The sequence below is a fragment of the Rhamphochromis sp. 'chilingali' genome, assembly GCF_963969265.1.
Source record: "Rhamphochromis sp. 'chilingali' genome assembly, chromosome: 10".
Lineage (NCBI taxonomy): Eukaryota > Metazoa > Chordata > Actinopteri > Cichliformes > Cichlidae > Rhamphochromis > Rhamphochromis sp. 'chilingali'.
Genome location: NC_137937.1, coordinates 16,643,344 through 16,660,888, shown reverse-complemented (window position 1 = coordinate 16,660,888; position 17,545 = coordinate 16,643,344). Strand labels below are relative to the sequence as shown.

At 41.6% G+C, this 17,545-nt stretch overlaps 1 protein-coding gene across 1 annotated transcript in view; it reads right to left on the bottom strand.

Annotated features, from left to right (window-relative positions):
* Window positions 1-17,545, bottom strand: part of adgrv1 (adhesion G protein-coupled receptor V1) — a 140,303-nt gene that overhangs the window by 71,715 nt on the left and 51,043 nt on the right. Inside the window, exons 54-82 of the mRNA XM_080893582.1 lie at window positions 17,218-17,440; window positions 16,876-17,080; window positions 16,577-16,723; window positions 16,221-16,476; window positions 15,562-15,764; window positions 14,905-15,081; window positions 14,476-14,661; window positions 14,210-14,389; window positions 13,931-14,095; window positions 13,711-13,831; window positions 13,510-13,633; window positions 13,283-13,421; window positions 12,965-13,150; window positions 12,638-12,873; window positions 12,302-12,450; window positions 11,972-12,170; window positions 11,601-11,820; window positions 11,250-11,489; window positions 10,927-11,076; window positions 10,599-10,819; window positions 10,234-10,513; window positions 9,958-10,101; window positions 8,074-8,245; window positions 7,777-7,918; window positions 7,125-7,693; window positions 6,751-7,014; window positions 4,919-5,036; window positions 4,625-4,796; window positions 4,290-4,532 (exon numbers count right to left, since the gene is read on the bottom strand). Of these exons, the coding sequence (XP_080749708.1) occupies window positions 4,290-4,532; window positions 4,625-4,796; window positions 4,919-5,036; window positions 6,751-7,014; window positions 7,125-7,693; window positions 7,777-7,918; window positions 8,074-8,245; window positions 9,958-10,101; window positions 10,234-10,513; window positions 10,599-10,819; window positions 10,927-11,076; window positions 11,250-11,489; window positions 11,601-11,820; window positions 11,972-12,170; window positions 12,302-12,450; window positions 12,638-12,873; window positions 12,965-13,150; window positions 13,283-13,421; window positions 13,510-13,633; window positions 13,711-13,831; window positions 13,931-14,095; window positions 14,210-14,389; window positions 14,476-14,661; window positions 14,905-15,081; window positions 15,562-15,764; window positions 16,221-16,476; window positions 16,577-16,723; window positions 16,876-17,080; window positions 17,218-17,440 (5,831 nt within the window). The remainder of the gene's footprint in view (window positions 1-4,289; window positions 4,533-4,624; window positions 4,797-4,918; window positions 5,037-6,750; window positions 7,015-7,124; window positions 7,694-7,776; window positions 7,919-8,073; window positions 8,246-9,957; window positions 10,102-10,233; window positions 10,514-10,598; window positions 10,820-10,926; window positions 11,077-11,249; window positions 11,490-11,600; window positions 11,821-11,971; window positions 12,171-12,301; window positions 12,451-12,637; window positions 12,874-12,964; window positions 13,151-13,282; window positions 13,422-13,509; window positions 13,634-13,710; window positions 13,832-13,930; window positions 14,096-14,209; window positions 14,390-14,475; window positions 14,662-14,904; window positions 15,082-15,561; window positions 15,765-16,220; window positions 16,477-16,576; window positions 16,724-16,875; window positions 17,081-17,217; window positions 17,441-17,545) is intronic.

The window sequence follows — 17,545 nt, the reverse complement described above, 5'->3', positions numbered from 1 at the left end:
GTTTTATTTTTTGTACCTTTTAACATTTCACAAAGTAAACTTGTTTTGTATTATGAACACATGTTTTTGTTGGCTGGTTAGAGTTGCATGGATCGCAGATTTATCCGTTTTTTGAGAATATAAGCTGCTGACTGGTGAGCAGAATTTTCAGCTTGGTACGTTAGTGTTCATCGTCAGTTAATCATCAAACATATTTAGTGCTTATAACAAATATATTATGCTAAATAAAGACAGATTTTTCCACAATGTATATGATAGTAAGAGTTAGTAAACCTCTATTAAAGTCTCCCTCTGCAGTCTGTTGTTTCTTAGCTTCAGCATTGAAACTGAATTTAAAACAAAACATAGATGACATTCTGTCGCCTCGGCAACCACCAAGATCTCACTGCCTACAGACATTCAGTAACTCTCATTGGATAATGTTAATAAATATCTTTCACTAAATATGAACGTTTTCTACCTGTCCTTGTTTAAATTATGAAAGAAGTTATTATGCCTGAGAATCTCTAGAATGTCGAATACTTTCCACTAAACAGTTGTCTTCTACTTTGGTTAGTTTTTTTAACAACCATTTAAAAAACATATTTTTCTTTAGTTTAATTTTTTACTGCAATTCCTGTAGAGTAGCTTTTATAGTGTTAATTCAGTATGTGCTACAAAATAAAAGCCTTTCCTTTACATTAGGTTTGTGGGCATTTTATTTTGAATTGTTCTAATCATGGCACTTCAAAGGAACAGTGACATCACAGGAACAGCCTGTGATGTCACTGTTCACATTCTACTGAAAAACCTATAAATAGGGGAGACATTCAACCAACTTCAGTGGATCTCGGATGGCAGAAACACAAAACAACCTGGTTGTTAAAACAAAGACAAGGCAGACGCAGAGAAACGCAGACGCAAACGCTGACGCATCTACAATGGCAGAAGCAAAAAAAGCTGCACAACCAAATACTGAAAAGCCTCCTGTGGCACAACCACCAAAGGAAACGGTTGTGAAACCAAAGAAACAACAAAAGCAAAAACAGAAAAGTGTGGCTGAAGAACCAAGAAGACCAATTACTCGGGCATATGCCCGGGCTCTTCTTGAAGCTCAAAACAGCACGGGTTATGGAGCAAACCCGAAAAATGAAGAAGTGCAAAAAAACACTGAAGCCACTCCTGAAAAAGAAAAGGCTGAATCCCTCCCCATTTCAAATGCAAAGGAGGACATGGAGAGAGAGGGAAATGGGAAGAACCACAGCAGACCAAACCCTGTGCCTAATGGGGGGACTTGGCAATATCAGCCCAATCCCACATCTAGACCCCCGTTTAATCCCTGGCACGAGATTGCTGCTCTCAGACACCAACTGGAAGCCTCCCAATACCATCAGAACAACCTTTACTGTAAAATGGTAGGTGCAAACAAGAGGGCCTCTTATCACCAGCTTGAGGTGAACAAACTTCGTGAAGAAATTCACGAGAACAAGCGAAATTATGAGGAAACGATTAAAGACCTCATAGAGCAGCTGGAAGAGGCTTCTAGTAATAAGCCCAATGACATCAGTGAGACAGACACTCTCACAAATGACAATGAAGCTATTGTCATATTGGATGAGGTGATTGCTACCCTGCAGGACCAAATCAGCCACCCTACCACAGAGCAGTGTGTGGAGTCTGCCACTCCAACCACAGAGGCTTCACACACTGACTCTGTAGGACTGAAGTCCTCTAAGGAGGCTGAATTTGAGCTCAAATGTAGGATTCAGCAGGAGCAGATTGAGATGCTCCAGAAACAGCTCCTAGCAGCTCAAAATCAGCTTGAAGAGCAGGCTGTTAAACATAGGCAGGAGCAGGAGACACTCAACCTGGAAATCAGTGACCTGAAATCCCAGCTCTGCCCCAACAAGGCCCTTCATGATTTGAAGAAAGAATCTCCTGAGCGAGAGCTGAAAGAGGCCAAAGATTGCTCACTTAAAATCCCACAGCAGCACAAAGAACAAAAGTCCACTGCTGCAAATGAAATGCATAAATGTGAGCCTCTGAAAGAAAACGAGACTGGAGAACAGGAGAAGATGGAAAAAGAGGACTCACTGCCATCCACTGCAATGTCTCTGCAGGAGCCTCAGAAAGAAAAAGACACCACAGAACAACAGAAGATCGAAAAAGAAGAGTCAGCTGCATTTTCTGTACAGGGATCTTTGCAAAGTCTACGAGACAAACAGAAAATGCTCAATGTCAAGGTGGCTGAACTCGAGAATGAAGTTAAGAGCCTGCCAGAGATTCCGCCAAGTAAGAAGAAGAAGAACAAGAAGAAGCGGAACTGTGTGCGTCCCCAATTTCACATAATTGGTGTCAACATCAAGTCCTAAAAATCATATTTATATACAACTAAATTGTCAGTGAACATTTGAACCCCTCTCGGTCGAGACAGAAGGCCACCCCTTCCTGAGCCCGGTTCTGTCAGAGGTTTCTTCCCATTAAGAGGGAGTTTTTCCTCTCCACTGTCGCAAAGTGCTTGCTCATAGGGGATTTGGGGGCTTTTTTTTTAACACCAACCACTGGTAAGTTCACTGACATCAAATTTAAGACTCAGCAAATATGGAAATGGATCATCCGTCATCAAGTGAGGAATCATCCATTTAAAACATGTTTGCTGAGTCATATTTAGTTGTATATAAATATGATTTCTGTCACACTCAGGCCAATCACAGACTAATTTGGACAATTGGTAAAAAATAAATAAATTGAAAAAATTGAAAAAAAGTAGTTGTGTCATTGTTTCGTGTAGATTTCAAATAACATGCCATTTTATGTCAACGTATTTCTGTCACATTTGTAGTGCTCGTGGTTTTATATTCTTATGATCCTGTTTGTTTGATGAGTATATCCTTCTTCCTTACTTCACATATTTACTGCTGCTTGGCTAGCTTTAGTCATGCTAGCATCAGCACGGGTAGAAACAGATACACATCAGAGACATCACATGTAGCTTGTGTTTATGTTCAGAGTGACATCTGATTTAAAAGCAGGCAGCAAAGCACTGAGCAGCATATCAGTCAGCACAGAAAGCAAATGCCATAAATGTCATCAATTAGGCTGGAATAGTTTGTTGTTTGTCTTCTATTGTAAGTGCTTTACATTTCAGCATGACATCCTGTATGTGTCCTACACTGAGGACACTTGAAACTGGTCATTTTCTTAGAATGGAGCTAAAGATAAAAACAAAACAAAACAAAACTTTCATAAGAAACCTTTATTCTGCAGTAAGGGACATTAAAAACCTAATAATGTTATCATTAAAAATATTAAAATGTGAAGTAAATGGTAAATGGCCTGTATTTATATAGCGCTTTACTAGTCCCTAAGGACCCCAAAGCGCTTTACACATCCAGTCATCCACACATTCACACACTGGTGATGGCAAGCTACATTGTAGCCACAGCCACCCTGGGGCGCACTGACAGAGAAGTAATCATAATTTTTGCACAAAATCAAAATAATCTGTTTATGCAATACCAGGTGCTGTAACCTTTTCCACTCTGTTATGCTCAGTCACTGCATCTTCATGTAAGACACGTTTGTTTGTGTGATCTTTAAAGCTGTTCTTCTAAAAAGTTATGCAATCTAGGATTTTGAATGCTGATTGCTTCAAGCTGCAGCAAAATGTATGTTTGATACATTCAGTCATGAGTATTTTATACTGTTATTATTCCTGTTAAGAGTATCTGGAATATGCACTTCTTACAGTGGCCATGTTACACAGTACCCTGCTCAAATGTAGGTAATGTTAGACATGAGTCTCCTGGAATTAGACCTCAGTACTGTTAAAGTTGAGTTACTGACCCGTTGCTGTGTCAATAAAAGTGCAAAAAAGAAAAAAAAAAGCAAGGTGTCTTGCTTTAAGATAAAGTCCCATATTTTTTGTAGCTTTTTGAACAGATGGTGTCTTATTCTCAGCACTTTTTTCTAATTATTGTTGTCAGAGTTGAGATTTAATTCTTATATTTAACTCAATCAAGAAAGAAACAATTCAGTCTCTTTCCTTGCAGTAAGTCAAATTTTCTTCATTTAAGCATAAATTTTAGACAGTTTTGTCTAGTTAAAAGGCATAGATTCATTTGCTAGTTTTAACAATTCTAGTCAAGTAACTTTTGCTCAGCCCACTGGCAGAATTTTTTTCTTCTCAAAACAAGAAACTTTTGTCAGATTTAAGAATATTTGGCTTGTTTCAAGTATAACTGTTTATGCAATGTACCCCAGTTCTACCTGTGCTTAATTTCTACATAAAGCATGTCGTTGTCTCTTACCAGTGTCCGATACTGTACAGACATGGCAGAAGCTGTGCTTGCTTGTCTGTAAGCTTGGAGGATGAGGCTTGTTGTTGTCAGGGTGGCGATGGGGAGTCTGTGGCCCACAGCAAAGTACACAACGCCATTTGGGTTGTCGCTCTCTGCTAAGGTGATGTTGGAAAAACGGGTGGTCTCATTAATGGTAGCTCCAGCACCCACTTGATAAATCTCCACTAGGAACCATGCCTGGTATTCTGGTTCCTACAGTAGAACAGATTAGCACATTTCAAGACTAGAAATAAAGGAAAAGTGCTATAACATCTACAAGTGTCTACATCCACTGCCTGCCTTACATCATCATTCACAACCTCCAGAGTGAGAGTGCAAATTATCTCGCCTCTCCTACAGGTCGCTGTTCCTGAGGTCCGAACAAGCTGTGTAGTTAGGTTGACTCCATTATTGACAAGTGTTAGCGATGTCTTGTCGAAGGTCGCTCTCCAGAAGACCTGCAGATCCTCAAAAGCTCTGAGCGGAAGGAAAAATGGCATAAGGAAAAAACACATTGATAATGGAACCATTAAAAGGAGATGTGTTTTTATCAACGCCACTTGTTAAGCAGAAATGAGAAAGAAGGTGTGTTTCATTACCTGTTTTCCTGTCTCTGCAGAGAGAGCAGAGCAGTTCTGTTCTCTGAATCTTCATCCAAAACCTTTCCCATCAGAGAATTAAGGCTAAATCCTACAATGCCGTTATGGAAGTCACTCCCTGGTGTGAAAGGAAAGAAACAGAGAAAACAAAACAATCAAAATACAGTGGGGCAAAAAAAGTATTTAGTATTATTGTGCAAGTTCCCCCACTTAAAATGATGACAGAGGTCAGTAATTTGCACCAGAGGTACACTTCAACTGTGAGAGACAGAATGTGAAAAAAAAAAAAATCCATGAATCCACATGGTAGGATTTGTAAAGAATTTATTCGTAAATCAGGGTGGAAAATAAGTATTTGGTCAATAACAAAAATACAACTCAATACTTTGTAACATAACCTTTGTTGGCAATAACAGAGGTCAAACGTTTACTATAGGTCTTTACCAGGTTTGCACACACAGTAGCTGGTATTTTGGCCCATTCCTCCATGCAGATCTTCTCGAGAGCAGTGATGTTTTGGGGCTGTCGCCGAGCAACACGGACTTTCAACTCCCGCCACAGATTTTCTATGGGGTTGAGGTCTGGAGACTGGCTAGGCCACTCCAGGACTTTCAAATGCTTCTTACGGAGCCACTCCTTTGTTGCCCGGGCGGTGTGTTTTGGATCATTGTCATGTTGGAAGACCCAGCCTCGTTTCATCTTCAAAGTTCTCACTGATGGAAGGAGGTTTTGGCTCAAAATCTCACGATACATGGCCCCATTCATTCTGTCCTTAACACGGATCAGTCGTCCTGTCCCCTTGGCAGAAAAACAGCCCCATAGCATGATGTTTCCACCCCAATGCTTCACAGTAGGTATGGTGTTCTTGGGATGCAACTCAGTATTCTTCTTCCTCCAAACACGACGAGTTGAGTTTATACCAAAAAGTTCTACTTTGGTTTCATCTGACCACATGACATTCTCCCAATCCTCTGCTGTATCATCCATGTGCTCTCTGGCAAACTTCAGACGGGCCTGGACATGCACTGGCTTCAGCAGCGGAACACGTCTGGCACTGCGGGATTTGATTCCCTGCCGTTGTAGTGTGTTACTGATGGTGACCTTTGTTACTTTGGTCCCAGCTCTCTGCAGGTCATTCACCAGGTCCCCCCGTGTGGTTCTGGGATCTTTGCTCACCGTTCTCATGATCATTTTGACCCCACGGGATGAGATCTTGCGTGGAGCCCTAGATCGAGGGAGATTATCAGTGGTCTTGTATGTCTTCCATTTTCTGATGATTGCTCCCACAGTTGATTTTTTTCCCACCAAGCTGCTTGCCTATTGTAGATTCACTCTTCCCAGTCTGGTGCAGGTCTACAATACTTTTCCTGGTGTCCTTCGAAAGCTCTTTGGTCTTGGCCATGGCGGAGTTTGGAGTCTGACTGTTTGAGGCTGTGGACAGGTGTCTTTTATACAGATGATGAGTTCAAACAGGTGCCATTCATACAGGTAACGAGTGGGGGAAAGAAAAGCTTCTTACAGAAGACGTTACAGGTCTGTGAGAGCCAGAGATTTTCCTTGTTTGAGGTGACCAAATACTTATTTTCCACCCTAATTTACGAATAAATTCTTTACAAATCCTACCATGTGAATTCATGGATATTTTTTTTTCACATTCTGTCTCTCACAGTTGAAGTGTACCTCTGGTGCAAATTACTGACCTCTGTCATCATTTTAAGTGGGGGAACTTCCATAATCGGTGGCTGACTAAATACTTTTTTGCCCCACTGTAGAGGAATACACATTACATAGTTATTAGAACGTATACCATAAAGCCTCTTTCATGCATTTACCAAGAATAGTGATTTTGGCAAAAGCTCCAAATCCCTGGAGAGAAGTGTTTGTGATCTGTGCTCCTCCCTCTGGATCACTGAGGTAAACATAGAATACTTCCTGTCCCTCAGGCTCTGAGTCATCCAGGATGAAGAGGATAACCTCTGTCTCATTCTCACCAGCTTGCAGGGACACTATAGGGGACACCAAGCGGAAGTCCTGCTCTTCCTTTGCAAGGTTCCCAACAGGTTTTAGATTGATGGGTAGCTGAGTTGTACTTCCATCTAAAAGAAAAAAACCCCAACAAAAGTTAGAGAAAATTTTTACACATTACACTAAATAACACAATACACTGTCCCACAATATCGATGTAAAAGACATGCAGCACACACACCTCCATAGGCTTGGACTCGAACCCGCACAGCCCCATCAAAACCAGCAGACCTGCGCACCCTCAGAACCACGCTGCGCGCCTGCTGGGTTTCCTCATCCATGTCCTCTTGTACCTGGATCAGATCAGGTCCAATACTCAGTATTCCACCAGTTGCATCACTAGCCAGGATGGTGACGGTGGCGGCACTGTGCTGAGGGTTAAGGCGAGGAGAGGTATGTGCCCACGCTAAGTCCTGATTAAGAACTTGAACATCTGTCAGGTTTACATGGAAGTACTCATCAGGTTCGGAAAGGGAGTCATCAAGCACTGAAAGGCTTAATGAAGCGTTGGTTTGGTAAGGTGAGTTGAAGACCAAACGGCCATCTGGTACAGCCAAAAAGTCCTCTCCTGCTGTTGCGCTCCCTGCTGTTGTTCTAAATGACAGGTAGGTGGTATTGCTACGAGAACCGTAAAGTTTCTGAATATAAAGTGTAATAGTCTGGATGTCTTCTGCAATAACAATCTGGCGGGAATCAGAGGAAAACTGGTAGATCCCCAGTGGCTCCACCTCTGCCACTGTAAAACCTGACCTGTGCAGGGAGAGGAATTAGAGTGAGGTCACATGTGAAATTCAATGAGTAAGTAGCAGTCCAATATTCAGTGTACCAACTACCTGAACTTGACAGCATCAGCTCCAGCAGAGCTGGAGGCAGCAGCGGTGAGGTGTATAGCATAAGAAGCTGGATCCAATGAATCGGCAACTGCTGTTAGCGATATGGCTTTACTCCTTTCTCCATGGGCCAGGGTTAGTGAACCTAAATATAAAGAAGGAGCTCACTATCAACTGTTAGAAGAGGACGTGCAGCGTTTAGTGCGCAGAAACACTACACCTTGAAAATTTTAGTGAAAAAAATACTACACAACTTAAGTCTTTCAGAGCTCAATCCTTGTCTTTTTCTCACTGTTTTACCTGAGTTTGGGATGATTGCTCCGGCTTTAAAGCCAGGCAGAGTCTCTCCTAAAGGATACCCAGCCTTCCATTGCACCCTGATGTCTCCAAACAGCCCTTTTCGTGTCACATTTGCCACACAAATCCCTGTTTCCACGCTTGAAACCTGCAGAGCCAGTGAAGCAAAGCCAACCTACAGAACATAAATGATAGAGGACAGTTAATAATGGTGTTACTTTGGTGCCCTCACATACAGGGAGTGCAGAATTATTAGGCAATTGAGTATTTTGTCCACATCATCCTCTTCATGCATGTTGTCGTACTCCAAGCTGTATAGGCTCAAAAGCCTACCCCCAATTAAGCATATTAGGTGATGTGCATCTCTGTAATGAGAAGGGGTGTGGTCTAATGACATCAACACCCTATATCAGGTGTGCATAATTATTAGGCAACTTCCTTTCCTTTGGCAAAATGGGTCAAAAGAAGGACTTGACAGGCTCAGAAAAGTCAAAAATAGTGAGATATCTTGCAGAGGGATGCAGCAGTCTCAAAATTGCAAAGCTTCTGAAGCGTGATCATCGAACAATCAAGCGTTTCATTCAAAATAGTCAACAGGGTCACAAGAAGGGTGTGGAAAAACCAAGGCGCAAAATAACTGCCCATGAACTGAGAAAAGTCAAGCGTGCAGCTGCCAAGATGCCACTTGCCACCAGTTTGGCCATATTTCAGAGCTGCAACATCACTGGAGTGCCCCAAAGCACAAGGTGTGCAGTACTCGGAGACATGGCCAAGGTAAGAAAGGCTGAAAGACGACCACCACTGAACAAGGCACACAAGCTGAAACGTCAAGACTGGGCCAAGAAATATCTCAAGACTGATTTTTCTAAGGTTTTATGGACTGATGAAATGAGAGTGAGTCTTGATGGGCCAGATGGATGGGCCCGTGGCTGGATTGGTAAAGGGCAGAGAGCTCCAGTCCGACTCAGACGCCAGCAAGGTGGAGGTGGAGTACTGGTTTGGGCTGGTATCATCAAAGATGAGCTTGTGGGGCCTTTTCGGGTTGAGGATGGAGTCAAGCTCAACTCCCAGTCCTACTGCCAGTTTCTGGAAGACACCTTCTTCAAGCAGTGGTACAGGAAGAAGTCTGCATCCTTCAAGAAAAACATGATTTTCATGCAGGACAATGCTCCATCACACGCGTCCAAGTACTCCACAGCGTGGCTGGCAAGAAAGGGTATAAAAGAAGAAAAACTAATGACATGGCCACCTTGTTCACCTGATCTGAACCCCATTGAGTAGCTAAAACTAAAAACAAACTAAAAAATACTTCCAAAAACATTCAGCTTTGATATTAATGAGTTTTTTGGGTTCATTGAGAACATGGTTGTTGTTCAATAATAAAATTATTCCTCAGAAATACGACTTGCCTAATAATTCTGCACTCCCTGTAAAGTAGAAGGGTTATATTTAATGGTTATGTGTAAGATGTCATGTAAATTTAATATCTAACGACACCAGGTTCAGATACTTGTATTAAAAACAGATAAATGTACACAAAATAATCAATGACTCATCAATGCCTCACTTTGAAAGTTTTTCTTCAAATTTTAAATGATCTGAAAACCTATGTGGAGAGGAGTCAGATGAATACAGTGCTAAATATCAAGGTTTGTCATCAAATGACTAGTAAAATGATATTTATTAATCAATTTTTGTCAATATCTGTGTAAATTACTCTACCCTGACTCAGAAAAACTGACACATAATTCCATATTTATAATGGAAAGAAATACCTGCAAACGCACACAGTGAGCATATCTCCAGGAGTGTCTTTCTCTGATAACTGGCAACAGTTTCTGTCTAACAGGTAAGCCATTTAAATATAGAAAAAAAATTACAATTCACCTCTGAGTTAGCAGCTTCTTCAGGTACAATCACTGTAGCAACTCTGGCCTCGTGAAGAAGGCGTGGCAAAGAGCCAAGGACGACACTGACAAGTCTAACATCAGTGAGCTCTGCGGTGATGCTTGCACCCACTGACAAAAATGCCTACGGTGGGAAGAAACAGGTGAAATAAACAAGGGATTCAAGATATTATAAACTATTCTATTGTAGAAGGTGTGTTCACTTTGTGTACGGGTAATTCTCTATACACGAGTCACTAAACGTGCTTTTTCTCACCTGGCTGCTGATGGGTAGAGAAATAGCACTGAAGCTCTGTCCCTCTTTTAAGAGCAGTCGTCCTTCAGCTTTTCCACCCAGTATCTCTGTTATGTCCATCATTTCATCTATCCCACCTGTGATCCTGTAGCCTACACTAGCATTGCCAAATAGCCCAGCAAGCCGTGTCACATTTATAACCATAGCTCTGCTGACCTCTGACCCCGAGCCTGTGACTACTATAAACTGCTGCTTGGAGTTCAAAGAAAAAACCCCATGAGGCTCATCGTTAGCAGGCACCCTGTGGGAGAGAGAGGAATAGTAATTTTAAGGTCATTCAGTCTTTGATTTTTCTACTACCATTTCTAACTGATCAAATAACAAACCTGATGCGAGCTCTGATCAGATTCGGGTTGGCATCCAGAGTACCCCCACCCTCCACAAATATGAGCTGAAGAATGTAGAGCTCCTCTAGCTCTGGCACTGTATCAGGCATCAGCTTAAGGACGATTTCTGCTTCTCTTTGGCCTTCCCGAATCATCACTGAGCCAGTTAAGGCTAGAAAGTCACCTGCAATATCTGAGTCACTCTGTATTCGCCAGTGCACCTGAGGATACGATATGGTTGTGTTTACAAAAGTAAAAGTATTATATTTTTCGTTTAAGCAGGATATTATTAGTAAACAGTAAATGTATATTTAAGATATGACCATACCGTGATGTTACCCATGACACCCTCTCTGCGCATAATCAGATAGGAAATGTTCAATGGGCCCTCTGCTTCTGTGGATTCATTGTAGACACGCTCTCGAAGCGCATCCTCAGTAAACTGGACGATACCATTGGGATCACCAAATTTCTCTATCTGACAGACAAAAAACATTTGGAGAAAAGGAATGATTGCGGTGCCGAGCTTAATTCCAGTACAACTTGCCTTCAGCGAAAAAAGTGCTCTGAAAGAGAAACTGTGCACAACAATATGAGCGAACTGATTAATGATGGCGAAATCAAGTTTGCAGTCATTACATGGTGAAATACCTTCAGTGTTATGGAACTAGCCTGAGGATCAACATCCATCTCTCCAGACAGAATATTGAGCTCTATAACAAATGTCTCTTCCACCTCTACTTCCCCATGAGGGAGAATCCGCAGCTCTATGGTGTGCGTGCTTTTCTCTCCATCCTTGAAGAACAGGGACCCGTTCACAGGTCCTCTAATGTCAGTATTGATGAGGGGAAGAGCCTCTCTACTGTTAGGGCCAAGGATTATCCAAGCAACCTGTGAAAAGAGAGGGCTAGTTTGAACTGTATGATGTCACCATGGAAACCAACGTGCTCTAGCAGTAAGCTGCAATGATGCGATTTATTTTTATAGCATTGTTCCTCATACCGTTGCATTGCCCACAAGGCCGCCTGATCTCTCCAAAACCAGACTGAGTTTCAGAGTGGAGTTGGGATTGGCCACGGTGATTAGGCTTTCATTGAGGAAACTGACAACCCCACTTGGAGAGTCGCTCTTACCGATGGTTACCCTCACAATATTTTGGGAGCCTAGAACGGCACCCTCTGTAGCTCCAACCAGCACAACCTCAAATACCTCTGCATATTCACTGGGGAAGGAGATTTACAGTAGTTGTAGAATGAAATAATGTCTTTTTTGTTAACTGTGTGTTTTCATCTAGGTGTGTATCTGTGTGTGGAATAAATATACTGTATACTTTAAGGTAGACTTGTAGATATTTTTTTAGTTATTCTTCTCACCTGTCCAGATCATCTATGATAGTGACATTAATGTAGCTGGTATTCTGTCCATGCACAAATGTCACTGAGCCATTATACAGGATATAGTCAACATCAGGTGCTGCGGTCAAGCTTCTAGAAAAAAACTGAGCAGAGACTCGCCCGTATGTGCCCAGTCTTCTCACCACTGGGATCAACAGGGTGCCAACATCCTCTTCAACTGGAAGCAAGAAAGGCATGATAAAAAAGAATTATTTATGCAGAAATAAACTTATAATTAAGTCAAACAGTTTGTAGCAAATTGTGCAACTTCAGCATTTTACAAGACAAAAAACTGCTTGCTTTTGTTACCTGTAATGTTAACATAGTCCTGCCTGAACTCCAGGATACCTTCAACATTATCATTCTGTAGTATGATGACAGCCAGAGAAGAGATGCTGCCTACGGCTGGAGGCTGGTCCAGTTGCAGACCTGACTCTCTCACAGTGTAGTCAACATCTCTGGCCACAAGAGGGAGACACAGAACAACTAGTTGCCTATGAACTCTTTCATATCAGCAGATATTTTAGGTCACTGGTATGCATGGATTTTTTTCTATTTGCATCCTTGCAATCAGCAATATCTATGGAATAACAGCACCGTCTCAACAAGATTATAAATCTAATGCACCTTCTTAACCTTTCTTACCTGATATTGTCTAGTGCCACTGCAGTGATGTTAACAAAAAACACCTCAGGCCCCTCTGGAAGACTGTCATCCAGGATATGCAAGGCCACTTGTTGCAACTTCTGGCCAGGGGTGAGTAGCAGCTGCCCTGAAGCTGGAGCAAAGTCCAGTCCACTGAGTGCTGTGCTACTTGATGACTCATAGGTCACCAACACACTTCCCTCATTGCCAAAGGAGCGAATGATACTCACATTAACCTGAAGAAAAGAAATTAAATTATATTGCTGTGGGTTATGAAACTACACCAGATGATATATCATGTACCAGGGTATTTTTTTATGACTTTACCATTCCTTCCTTCTCAGTTGTATTGATCTGGTTCTGGGTGAAAGAGAAAAGGCCATATGGGTTGTCGCTTGCTGCCATAATAATTCTGGCATGCCCGGCCGTGGGACTTATGTCCAGTCCTGCAGTAGCAGAGGTCAGTGTAATCTGATACTCACGGCGCGTCTCAGGAAGTTCATCATCCAAGACCTAACATCAGAAAAGATGTGACTGTGATAATTTTATGGAAATCCCTTGTCATTACGTTATTATTCTGCTTTTTGTCCTCAAATAAACAGATAGAGACAATGCCACAATTTTACAATGAACACTGCTCAATACCTTAATAGTAATGGTAGCAGTAGACTGTCCATCTCTCATAGTCACAGTGCCAAAGATTGCTTCAAACTCAGAAACTGCAGCTGGAGTGATATTCCAGTACACCTGTACTTCTCCAAACACACCTGGCCCTCGCACAAGGCTGGAAGAAGGAAACACATTGCATGACAAGTTTTCCAATTGAGAGCTCTTGTTTGTCTTCACAGGTTGAATCAGGACAATTATCTCACCTGACTCTGGCACTCCCATTGTAATTCCCCTGAGGTTCTCCAATGAGGATGCTCCTAGAGGACTCTGCTATCCCAATAATCCCCAGGGCAGCTTTGTCACCCCTGATGGTGATGGTGGCCATACCTATAGAGGACTAGATCGATGATTACTGAATTCAAAATGTGCACCTGCATTTTGACATTTTATTTTCGCATACTAACCATTTAAGGGGTCTATGACAGCACCACTATCTGCAGGAAACAGCTGTACAGTGAAACGCTCTTCTCCTTCCACTACAGTGTCAGCAAGGGCTCTGATCACAAATGACTTCATAGATTCAGTCTGAAACGTAAAGGAGAATTAAAGAAGAAACTTACTACTACTTACAGATTGAGACTACAAACTGGTGGATACTTGAAGTCGCCTTTTTTTCTACTGTACCTCATTGAAGACGAGAGTTCCATTTAAAGGTGAGAGGTCCCCTGCAGCGTGGACTTCCAGCTGCCACACCAGTGTCACTGCACCCACACCTGCCATACTGCGCAGCACTGTTAGTGTTGCCACAGCAGATGGATCATCCACAAACTCTGGTTCACTGACGGCAACCTTGGAGAGGATTAGGCAAGATGATTATTCATGTTGTTTACTCTACACTGAATAGAACAATAACTGTCAGTTTTAAGTTTGAAATTGATGCCAACAGAGATGTTTTAGTTTCACCTCTTGTTTCTGAAATCCAAATCGTCCGAGTGGCGAGTCATTTGATGGAATATTTACAGTCGCTGAGGTCACTTTTCCGAGTCGAGCACCACCAATCACACGCAGCAAATTCACTGTGAAGGTCTCCAAAGGCTCCACCTGTTCATCGTCTATGATGGTGATAGCAATTGTGGCTTCTCTCTAGAAATAGTTGAGTAGCCTCATATAGTGACTTCATGTGATATTTATTGTGAATTAATTTCAACACGGGACCAATATTAACTCACTTGCCCATCCTGAAAGGTGATGTTTCCAGAAAGGGGGTTGAAGTCATTAAGATCGGCAGTGACTGGTTGAGCTTCCCAGTAGACAAGAAGTCTTCCAACTGTACCGGCGAGTCGCAACACTGATAGTAGGAGAACATTGTCTGGTGGTGGTATCTCATAGGCCAGGATGACACTTCCAGCTATATCCTAGACAAGAAATTCAGAAGAAATTTTCAATGACTAAGAAATTTTGAAATAAACATCTTTAAGGATGTTACTGTTTATTATTAATTTAGATATTTTTTGATGTTTCACAGTTGCATTACTTACTTATTTCTTTATCACAAGCTTTTTAAAAAAGCCTTCTATGTATCAAATTGGAGGTTTCCCAACAACCTCAATAATTCAGTGTCAAGCTCACCTCTCTGTAATGTCCTATGCTCACCTCACCTCAGAAACATTGAACTGGAGAATCCCTCGGGGATCATCATTCTCCGGGATCGTGATCTCTGCTACCTCCATACCAGGTCTCTTCACACTGGGCTGCCCTGCTCCAACTGACTCACTAACGAGCTCCACCTTAGTGATGTTTACCAGGAAACTCTCTGCCAGCTCTGGGATATCATCCTTAGAAAAACAAATGCATACATGAAAACACGAAATAATAGAAAACCGTTATTCAAATTCACAATGATTTTTATAAACCTTAAGATGTGAAAACAACAGTAACCTCAAACTGTGCAAATTTAATACAAATTTAAATAAGGAAGGCTATGAGAAGCGATAGTTTAATGAGGATTATTGGTTGTTTATACCCTGATTGAACAGGACACAACAAGCAAAACAATTTAAAGTCTAGTGTTTAAATAGAACCAGGTCTGTTCTCTGTTGATCCTGAGTGTGAATGGTTGTTATTGCAGAATTAGTAAGATAAAGAATCTGATTTAATATTTTCACCTATTTAAGTAAGCATGCTCACAGTTTTTTTTCCGTATAATAACAATATTTTGGTCCTATTTGCTACCAAATGTGGACAGAAGCTAAACTATATCCTGTTTCTTCTCTAAGTAGAGAAGAAACAGGTGTTGCTCATCAGCACATCCTTACCGGTAGGATTGTAACAGTAACAAGGGCCACGGTAGCACCATTTATCATGATGATGGTGTCATCTTTGGAAACGTAGTCTTGTCCTGCGGTGGCTTGGTTGGAGGGGGGGTTGTATAGAGCTGGCCTGGTTGTGTAATAGATTGCCACCTCACCTGAGGAGCCCTGCTCCCTCACAATGGAGAGAGTCACATTGGTTGGAACCCCTGCAGGTTGAAAAGAAATTGCGTTGTGGTAAATAAGTCAGTAATAAAACACAACAGAAATAATTACAAATCCATTCTACATACTGTATAAATGTATAGAAGACCTGTAGGTTAAGAATATTTCAAAGACTTTTACTCTACGATTCAGGCTTCCCTGGCATGGCTGGAAATCGCAGCAAATCTCTTTTACGGTAAATCTCAGTGTGATTACTGTAAACTGACCACAAAAGTAAAAATTTGATATTCTGTGATTTTTCAAGAAAGTCTCAAACACAGCAAGCTAAATTAACAGAAGCTGCGACTGAGGAATGTATTTAAATAAGTTAACAATAATTTATCTAAAATTAATTACACTACATCAAACCTCTTTCACTGAGATCCAATAAAAACCCACATTTACTGACTGAGCCTCGTTCAATAATCCACCCATCCATTTATTTTCACAGAAATTCTTACTCTGTGGTTCTTGTGTTACTGTAAACTGGGAGTCGAGATGCCATCCAATCACTCCATAGGGAGAACCATTTGGTAAGATGGTGAGTTGAGCTTGAGCCCGTCGCTGGTCAATGACTGCAGCCTGTCGTAGGTCTTGAAGTCCCACAGTGGTGACATCACGGAGGGTGATTGTGACATACTCCTGTAACTCTGGGACACCATCTGCTCTAACAGCCAGTGATATGATAGCTACTGTTTGACCCTCTGAAAAAGTAACCTGTGATAGAAAATAACGTTTTACATTAAATGACATTAAATTCATAACATGTTGTCAGTACATCATGTGTTTTATGTATAACAGAGGAAGTGTTGCTCACCACTCCTGAAGTTGGATAAATGTCTGCCAAACTGCCATTGGCAGCCCAGTGAACAGTGAGTCTGCCAAAACTCCCTCTTCTTCTCTCCACACTTAGAGAAATTTGATTATCTTGCTCCAACTCCTCCAACTCCATAGACAGAGAGTTCTGTAGAGATGCAATAACAAATACTTCTAGATTGCAATAAAACACATTTTATGTATTCAGTATATTGCAAATAAATAATTTGAGACAATAACAAGATAGACATGTTAAGCAAATGCACAAGCCATCTAATATCAAAAGGTTTATCCTCCTACCTGAGCAAAGCCGATGACTCCGTAGGCATCATCGTTGGTTGGGACAATTACTTTCACCTGACCACCAAATCCAATCTCAGCTCCACCTTTTGGATTCTTCAGCCTGACCAGGAACTGCTCCTGCACCTCAGGGATGTCATCATCTATGATGTTCAGGGCTATCTCCAGCTCACTATCACCTGGCGCAAAGTGCAACTCCCCAAAACTGAATGTGAGAAAGTAAAGGAAACACAACAAGCATTTCAGAACTCTCTTTGATGATATGCTTCTTTTTTTCTGAAGAAAAACTACTGTGTCTTCACCTTGTATAATAAAATGTACAACTTCACACAATCTGAATACCTGGGTATGAAATCAGAGTGATTGGAGACCGAAGTGAATTCATAAACAGTGGAGCTATTGTCCTCAGAAGAAGCCAAGAGGATCTTTGTGATATTGAAGTATGGAACCATGAGAGAGGAGAAGCTAATGGCTGGAGGGGCCCTGAGGATGATGGTGAACAGCTTTACATCAGGCCTCCAGGAGTACAGCGTTGAACCATTTCTACCAGCTAGCAGAGCATAAGCTGTGAAAAAGAGAAAAGTATTTAAGGTGTTTGAATGCCACATAGAACACAGTTTTTCAAACCTCAGACTTTAAGTGAGTTTACGTCATTATTGAAAAAACTGTG